Raw genomic sequence first — 9,340 nt, forward strand, 5'->3', positions numbered from 1 at the left:
GACGACTGGTCACCGCCGATTGGCATGTGCGCCCATGACTGCGAGCCGCAGCCGAGCCGACGTCGTGGAGGGGAGCAACGCAGCGCAACAGCCAGCACAACTGCCGGCCGGCCAGCCAGCGGGGCGGAAACCATAGAAAAAGCACGGCATGTCGTGCATGCACGCACGCACGCACGCACGCACAGGAACAAAAAGCCACGCTCGCTCGCCTCGCCCCTAAAAAATCCCGGCCGTTGCTTTCAGCTGGCTTTATTTTACGGAGGAAAAAGGATTTCCTTCCTCAATCTGCTTTTCGTAGTAGTGTAGTAGTAGGAGTACTGCTTGCAGGCAGCTCCGGCATCCCCCATCTCGTCGTTGTCCTTCCCTCCCTCCCTTGGCTTCCCCGCATCCGCACCGCACCGCATGCGCCAGTCGCCACCGATCGCCCGCCCGTTCGTGCGTGCGTCGGTTGCTCTCTCCACATCCAGCGGAAAACTACGCCTCCCCCACCGCGCGCAGCCCCCCTCCCTCCCTCTCTCCCTCCGTATCTCGGGCGGGGGCGGGTGGGTGATGCGGTGGGCCGAGGTGGACTCAGCTTTCCCTTTTCGGCGGGGGCAAGCAGCAGCAGCAGCCTGATCGGAGAGGGAGGGCGGCGGACTCTTCCGCGCGCGACGGAGCGGAGCGGGCGGCCATGGCGGGGATGGGCGCCGCGGCGGCGGCGAGGTGCATGAACGCGGCGTGCGGCGCGCCGGCCCCGGGGGCGGGGGACTGGAGGAAGGGCTGGCCGCTGCGATCCGGCGGCTTCGCCGTGCTCTGCGACAAGTGCGGGTACGCCTCCCTCCCTCCCTCCCTTCCACCGCGCCTGCTCTCTCTGCGCGTGCGTGCTCTGCTCTGTTCCGAACGGGATGGCTGGCTCGCTGGCTAGCTCGTCGGCTGGACGAATCGATTCGTCTCGATGCTCTGCCTTTGCCCCCCGCGCCTTTTCCTCTCGGGCAGACGATGTTTTGTTCCTTGTTGCGGTTGGGCAATCTGTGGATTTCCTTTTTGTCTTGCGCGTGTGTAGCAGCAGTTTTTCAGAAAAGCGGAGTTGACTTCGCTGTAGCCTGCGTGGATACCTACCAGCGACATAGAACAGATAGTTAGTACTACCTGATTGCGTAGAGCTCATGTTGAATTCAGATTTTGTGTAATCGTTCAGTTACTCAGGGCCGACCCAAAAATTGCTTGCAGCAGCTTAATTGTGGAAATCGATCCTCTATGCTTATGAGTTGTGACCGAATTGGTAAGAGTCACCTCTGTGTCTTGTATGGTTGACTCAGAGTTGGTGCTTGCTTGAGGAAACATTGCCTGCTGCTTGGTGAAAGTCACCTCTGTGGCCTGTATGGTTGACTCAGACTTGCTGCTTGCTTGACAGTAACTATTAGGTGTTGTGACAATGGAAGTTCTCTTGCGGTTCGTTTTCGATGATGACGGGAGAAACATGTTTAATCTAGTAGTATTTGAAGATTGTTTTTCCTGCAACATAGGAAATTACTGTTACTACCAATTTACAGTTCAATTTTCTGGACCTGTCGATATTTACCATATCATTTCTTCTGCGCTCAGGTTGGCGTTCGAGCAGTTTGTCTTCTGCGATATATTCCACCAAAAGGAGTCCGGTTGGAGGGACTGTTCGTTTTGTGGGAAGGTGAGTGAGACTGTGACACATGTTGTGAGTTATATGCAACCAAACTGTTTCACAACGATAATTCCAAGGGGCTCCGCCGTTTCAGCGTCTCCATTGCGGTTGTGTTGCTTCGAAGAATTCCTTTGATCTACTTGATAGCGGAGGAGTTCAATGCGCGAATTGCATGAAAAATCCAGGAGCTCACCCTGTAAGTTTCTTTGTTGTGTCATCTTCCATTTCTTTTCTTTCCAAAGCTGATTGTTCTTTCTGCAGGTTTCATGTCAAGTGGCTCCAAAGCTTTTTTTACCTCCTCAAAATAACCAGAGACTCTTTGGTAAAAGCGATGAGTTGTTGCCAGGTAGACCGTTGGAGTCACCGTCCCTTATGATCGATTCCAGAAATGATGATATTGCTATTATAGCTAAGAGCAATCATCCATTCATGGTAAAAAACTTGGAAATCGGGCAAAGCAGTAACAATTTGAGGCAAAAGGAAATTGAAAATGGCGCAAGGCAGATTAAGTGGGAGCAACCAACACTCAGTATTGGGGACATGGGAAGGATGCCTTTCTTAATTAGGCCTCAGAGTGCATTAGAGTCTCCCCAATCCCAGTGTACACGAAGAGATGATAATAGAGACCCTACAGCCGATAGCACAACAAGTGAATCAATTTCAGAGGCAGGCCTCAGTATGAGCTTAGGCATTGCTAATAATGGAAACAAGATGGAGGCTACTTCAACTATGGAAAGACCCATGGTGTCACCAACAACACCGTTTTCTGAAGGAAGAGAACTTGCTACCACATTATCTCCATTTCAGCATGCGCAGAGGGCTCGGCATTTTCTCACCAGACCATCAAGGGTTGCCGAAGGTGCTGCCTTCGATCCAATGAGAGATGGTTTTCCACATCTTCGTGTTGCCAGACCACCTGCTGAAGGAAGGGGTCGCAATCAATTACTTCCACGGTATTGGCCAAGAATAACAGATCAAGAGCTGCAGCAAATTTCTGGAGAGTATCCTTTAATATTGTTTTTTCAACTCCTTGGCAACACTGATGCTTAAATTATCTACGTGCAAATTACATGGTGCATAGTTGATCTAGTAGGAGAGGCAGCGTCTTAAATATGCTGTGTATTTGTTTTTGTTGTTGATATTGTGTTGTGTTCCTTGACTGGATTTTGCTGCAAGTTCGAATTCAACCATCGTTCCACTGTTTGAGAAGGTTCTAAGTGCTAGTGATGCAGGCCGCATAGGACGACTTGTTCTTCCAAAAGCCTGTGCCGAGGTGATATGTCTCTTCTGTATAGCAACCCTTCTGCTTTCTCTTCATAATTCAGTATGCTGTTGCCACACGTTTCTATTTCACTTTGCCATATAATCTGTATGATAAAAATCTTTATGCAAGGAGCACCATGAGCTCCCGGATGTTAGAGTTTGGGGAAGCACAGTTGCCTATGTTCAAGAGATTGATTGGAAATGAAAATAAGCAATGCAGAAAACCTGTTGTAACACAGACAACAAGTCAATCTAATTAGCATTTAGTCCATTGCTATTTTGCCTATTTGCATTCTCATGGCGTATTTAGAATGGGAACATCATTATATTGGTGATACTTCTGTCTAAATGCTCAAGTGAAACATGTTTCATGGTTAGAAAGCGCCATTCACATAGCTGCTGTGATGTCGGTCAGCAAACTGCTTGATAATATCCCCATAACATATATAAGTTTTCTCCCCTATAATCCTGAGTTGCTGAGGTACTCTATGTAGGCCTATTTTCCACCAATCTCTCAGCCAGAAGGTCGTCCCTTGACAATTCAAGATGCAAAAGGCAAAGAATGGCATTTTCAGTTCAGATTCTGGCCAAATAACAACAGCAGAATGTATGTCTTGGAGGGTGTTACACCATGCATACAGTCCTTACAATTACAAGCTGGTGATACAGGTGATTTGCAACTTATTTCTTATATATGATTTTTTGAGGAATCTTATTATCATATTATATACTCCCTCCGTCCCAAAATAACTGTCATGGCTTTAGTTCAAATTTGTTCAAATTTGAACTAAAGCCATGACAGTTATCTTGCGACGGAGGGAGTATGATAATAAGCATCGCTTGCTCTATTGCATCACGCACATGTTCATGGTTTAAGCTTGATTTTACGTAGGGCTTCATTCATTCAGAGGAGTTCCATAGGAATTTTGCAAGATTCTATTCCTTGGGAATTTTTTAGCTTGTTTGATTTGTAGAACTGAGAACTATGGAACCATAGCAAATTTTCCTATGGAATAATTCACATGCAATTCCAATGGAAATTTCCCTTTAGGTCCTTTTGTGTCTACGACAATAGCGAACACCCAATCCTTAAAAATATTTCCTCTTTTTTCCTGTGGTGCAACCAGCAATTTTTGTTATATATCCCAGGGTTCTCAATTCCTGTAGGACTCAACGTATCATGACACCAATACCTAATTTTTCCATACTCCCTCCGTCCGGAAATACTTGTCGGAGAAATGGATGTATCTAGATGCATTTTAGCTCTACATGCATCCATTTTTATCCATTTCTCCGACAAGTATTTTCGGACGGAGGGAGTATTCCTGTATTTTTATAATTCTGTGAATAAAAATGGTCCTATGTGAATCTTATTCTATCGAACATTTGTGTTTACTTTGGCATTTTTACTGGGAAAGCAACCGAAGCATAAAATTTTACTTCAGTAAAGAGATAAATTATGAATCTCCTTAAGCAGTTTCAACTTTCTAAGCTAGACGCATTGCCAGTTATCATGGAATGGACAAGTGCAAGTGACATATATAACATGTGTTCATTGTATTTTTGTTGTATCCATATCACTGTATTTCTGTCTCAAATTTTCATGTCCAGCAACAGCTCTTACATGATTCAGTAACCTTTGTCATCTTTACATGGTTTCCATGCTATATAAAGTGAATATGCTGCATAGAATTATTGGCTTATACCATGCTCTTTGTGCTGCCTCCATTTTTATTTACTCTGCATATTAGCTTTGTCTAAAGTCGAACTTTATAAGCTTTCAACAAGTTTGTAGGAAAATATATTAACATATACACCACCTAATCAATACCATTAGATTCATCATTGAATAATTTTTCACATCATATAGCTTTGTTATTGTAAATGTTCATATATTTTTCTAAAAGTTTGACTTCAGTCAAAGCTAATATGTGGAGTAAATAAAAACGGAGGGAGTATTGTGATTTTACTAGGAAGATTTTTATATGTACTGGTGTATGTGATTTTACTGGGAAGATTTTTATATGTACTGGTGTTTTTCATTGTCTACAGTGACCTTCAGTCGGATAGAACCTGGAGGGAAACTTGTTATGGGCTTCCGAAAGGCCACAAACACTGTCAGTTTGCCAGTAAGTTTGAATTTCAAAGCAATTCTGTTCCCTATTCTGTGCCTCCAGCTTTACTTCAATGTATTTATGTTACTTCTACACAGGACTCACAGATTTCAGCCATTGCAACTGGTTCCCTTCTCGGTGATTCATTCTTTTCTAACACAAATGAGAATCTATCCATAGTAAGTGGTTACTCAGGATTTCTTCAGTCAATGAAGGGAGCTGCAGATCTCCAGCCAAGCTCTCTATTTGATCATCATGCCAACTCAGCTGATGGGGAGGTTAGTTGGCTTAAGGCAGATAGATTTGGTGGCAGGCCAGATGAGGGGTCTTTTCAGTTTTTACACAAAAAAAGCCGCAATATTGGTTCCAAAAGCAGGAGGCTTTTAATGGATAACGAGGAAGCCCTGGAACTGAAGCTTTCCTGGGAAGAGGCTCAGGAGTTGTTGCGTCCTGCTCCATCTGCAAAACCAACAGTTGTGATGATTGAGGACTATGAATTTGAAGAATATGATGTAAGCTGGCTTCATTCTTCACGTTCCAGCACTTCAAGGCACCCTTCATTGGAAGCCTAGCAAGACAACTCTTTGTTCTCAGCAATGGACTTCGATAACTGAACCTATTCTAACTTTACCACGTACATGCAGGAACCTCCTGTCTTTGCAAAGAGATCAATTTTCACCAGTCGTTCTACAGGGTAAGAAACTCAACGAACAACAAAATACCATGGTAGTCTAGTTTCCAACATGTTAGAAAATCATATGGAAGTTTATGTTTTTAGCTTCAATAGTACCAAGTTGTGCAAATACCTGATTGTGTATATTTAGGGAACAAGACCAATGGATTCAGTGTGATGATTGCTCAAAATGGCGTCGTCTGCCTCTTAATGTCATTATTGCCTCCAAGTGGAGATGTGCTGACAACACATGGGATCCAAAAAGGTAATACTAGTTCACATTTGTGATGGAGCCATATCCGAGCAAAAATTTCTTTTAATTAAACAACCTCTGTTTTCTCCTCTGACTGACCACCTGAGAATGATTTGCTGGTTTAACTATTTGAAAAGATTTTTTTTTGGAATCAGTCTATTTGAAAATATATGGACCTTCTTACTCTGTGCTAAAAAAAACCTTTTTACTTTATTGCATAGTATATCTTGATTAGGTCTATGAAAAACATAGTAGCATCGCGTATCTAATACTGTCTACTCATGAGCTATCTAATAGTCTAAAACTCTAAATACAATCAGAATATTTTGTGATGTTATTCAGAATATTGTTTGCTATTACTTCTTCAGCCTTGAAACAATTCTCTATTGTTATCCCTGTGTTCATCACGATTTTCCTCAATGTGAAATAATTCTATTATAATTACATTGCTTTTGCAGACATACCAGTGCAATAATGTTGTATCCTCTCTTTGTTAGTGTTTCATATTATTTTCATCGTATTTCATAGTGCTTTCACATTCTGCTTAGCTGCTTGTGCTTAAATCAGTTGCTACAATATGCAGCTGTTCCTGCTCTGCACCTGAAGAATTAGCCCACAAGGAATTACAAAGTATTCTCCAGCAGTACGAAGGTATGCATTATTTGCTAGCCCTGATAACAAGAGTACAAGATATCCATGATAAAGAAAGGACATTTGGGCAGCTTCACCTTGCGACAAGTAAAAATGAAAATAAAAATGGAAAGAGGAAATGTTTACACAAGACATCACCATTGAACAGAACCTAAAAGGCTAACCATCACTGCAGAGATCAGGAGGCGGAAGAGCAACTATTTCTTGAAGCAGAGCATCCCCGAAATGGATGCGTCGAGCCTTGACGCGTTGGCCACTGCCGCAGTCTTTGGGGAGGTCGGGAACCAAGGCGCTGCTTCTGTTGCAACGACCACCAAGCACCCCCGGCACCGGCCCGGCTGCACTTGCATAGTGTGCATCCAGCCGCCCAGCGGCAAGGGGCCGAAGCACAACCCGGCGTGCACTTGCAACGTGTGCATGACTGTCAGGCGCCGTTTCAAGACGCTCATGATGAGGAAGAAGCAACGGCAGTCCGAGCGAGAGGAGGCCGAGGCGAGCAAGAGGATCTCTTGGGTGGGCAGGGACGAGCCCGAGGGAAGCAACCTGTCGCGGTCCCCCCAGACGGTGGACACCATGCGAGACGGCGACGTGATCATGTTCGACAAGGCCGACGCGAGCAAGGGCCACATAGACCTCAACTTCCACCCCGCTAGCCGCGAGGAGGAGCAGCAGCATGGCGGCCAGCCCCGGGTGAGCATGGTCAGCCTCCTCGAGGTTGCGAACCGCCCCTTGGAGAGCTACATGAAGCAGAACGGCCTGGTGAGCCTGGCGGCGGAGCAGGGGAGCAGCTCCGGCACGGCCACAGTCCCATCTCAACCCGCTCCGATGGAGAGCGAAGAGCGGCCCTCCGACGAGGGGCGTGCCGTGCCGGTGGAGCAGGAGCGGGAGCCCACCGATAACATGGCCGTCGATGAGGCAGCCGGTGAGAACCAGGGCCATGCTGCCAGTGCCAGTGACATCGCTGCTGCCTGACCTGAGCTTGTTGACCGCGCGCCTGTGTTAGTGGGTGGGTGTTTGTAACTTGTTTGTGTGTGTGTATGATCGGCTTACCCCTTTTTTCCCCAAGGAACAGCTGGTGCGTTTTGATGTGAAGATCAAAATGATAGGGTTTCCTCGTGTTGGTGTAACATACGTGTACAGGGCTGTGCAACCTCGTTTGTACTAAAGTTGTAAGCTCGGTTGGTATGAAAGGCAGCTTGGTGGCTGGCTGGTTGGTGTTGTACCCCACGCCTAAGAGCAACTCCAACGGGCTGACCCAGACATCGATTTTATTCGCTTTTTGTCTGTTTGGGTCGCCCGTTCGTATCTGCTTTTTTGATTGGGTCGGCCGATGCGCCCAACCTGGGCAGACACATTTTTGACATCTCCGCGTGTCATTCAGTCAAACACCCGGTGTGCGAGCTCCTGTGGGCGCTTGCCGCGTCCGCCGCCCGCCCTGCTCGCCGCCCGCCGCTCTCCCCATGCCGCAGCTCACCGCGCCCGCCCCGCGGCTCTCCTCCGGCCGCCGCTCGCAGCGCCGGTGCCGCAGCGAGCTCGCACCCCGCCCCCCGCAGCAGCTCGTCGGTCTGCAGCAGCTCTCGCCCCAGCCGCGCCCCGCACGCCCCTCGCACTGCGCGCCTACAACAGCTCGCGCCCCGCCCATCCCCTGTAGCAGCTCGCCGGGGCTGCAGCAGCTCACGCCCCCAGATCAGGGACCTACAAGAAGTATGGAGGTTATTTTCCCTAGTCCCCAATATCCTATATATGTGTAATTGTGATGTTTCCTAATTCCAACTGAACATCCGCAGGGCAGCGACTTCATTAATGGGCATCATAGAGACGCTTGTGGTGAGAATTTTAAATCCTCAATCCTTTCTGGTCCTGAACTCAGAGTGATGAAGCCTCACCTTAGAAAGTCGGCACAAATTGATAGTGCTCCTGGTGTGAATTGGAAGCCCAAATTTGATGGCAAGTTTCAACCTGATCTGATTCTAAATATTACTAGTACTTATGTCAATGCATGGAATAAAAATGACACATCCAATAATTCAATTAAATATCATCGTCGGTAGCCTGTTGGCTTACATGGTTGAGCTGCATGGCTTTTTCCAATGGGACTAAATACACTGTGAGTTAACCCTGATGACATTTTTCAGGTCCAGCAGAGATGGATATTCCCACTTCTTTTGCCTCGAAGTACATTTCAACCAAACAATATATTGGAAAATGAACCAGAAGAATATTCAGGAGCAAAGGTTAGCTTAGTTTTTTATCTCTATGTTTGAAAATTATCTAGAAACATGAGGGCAGGGGGGAACTGAAAGACACTCGTCTGCTAACTAACTTCGCTTTCTGAGTGATTAGCCTTCAAGCATTGATCCTCATGTCTTGTGCCTGAAAAACCTAATGCTTAGTTTATTTGTGCCATGACAACGGATTGTTGGACCATATGGCTGATATTTATGATGATGAAATGAGATGCTCTTGAAGCATAAGCACTGAAGTCAATAGTTGGTTGTCTGAGTTTGAGCAGGCCAGTGCCTTCTAAACTGCAGTCTGCAGTTGAAACCTTGTCAAGCTAAATCACTTGAAACAATGACGATTCATCAGCGGGGAGGCCGGGAGGAGGATCCGTTGGCGGGGAGGAGCTCGGTGGACCCATGACTCCATGCCCTCTGCTCGGCCTTTGTCTTCTATCGTAGTTGTACTAGCCCATCATTATAACGATAAAGCTAATTTTTTGAGGAAAT

General features: G+C 46.3%; 1 protein-coding gene across 1 annotated transcript; it reads left to right on the forward strand.

Annotated features, from left to right (window-relative positions):
* The first annotated feature begins 302 nt into the window (after positions 1-302).
* Positions 303-7,838, forward strand: LOC123043684 (B3 domain-containing protein Os07g0679700). The gene is made up of 12 exons (XM_044466207.1): positions 303-807; positions 1,585-1,666; positions 1,752-1,853; positions 1,919-2,658; positions 2,834-2,930; positions 3,415-3,589; positions 4,973-5,049; positions 5,133-5,546; positions 5,679-5,728; positions 5,859-5,972; positions 6,544-6,611; positions 6,787-7,838. Exons 1-12 carry the CDS (start codon positions 671-673, stop codon positions 7,581-7,583), a joined length of 2,853 nt encoding a protein of 950 aa, XP_044322142.1. The 5' UTR covers positions 303-670; the 3' UTR covers positions 7,584-7,838.
* The last annotated feature ends 1,502 nt before the right edge of the window (positions 7,839-9,340 follow it).

Source organism: Triticum aestivum, chromosome 2B (genome assembly GCF_018294505.1).
Source record: "Triticum aestivum cultivar Chinese Spring chromosome 2B, IWGSC CS RefSeq v2.1, whole genome shotgun sequence".
NCBI lineage: Eukaryota > Viridiplantae > Streptophyta > Magnoliopsida > Poales > Poaceae > Triticum > Triticum aestivum.

Coding starts and splice junctions, on each gene's coding strand:
- LOC123043684 (XM_044466207.1), top strand. CDS start 671: ATGGCGGGGATGGGCGCCGCGGCGGCGGCGAGGTGCATGAACGCGGCG. Junction 2,659..2,833: donor CTGCAGCAAATTTCTGGAGA/GTATCCTTTAAT, acceptor TTTTGCTGCAAG/TTCGAATTCAACCATCGTTC. Junction 6,612..6,786: donor TATTCTCCAGCAGTACGAAG/GTATGCATTATT, acceptor CCATCACTGCAG/AGATCAGGAGGCGGAAGAGC.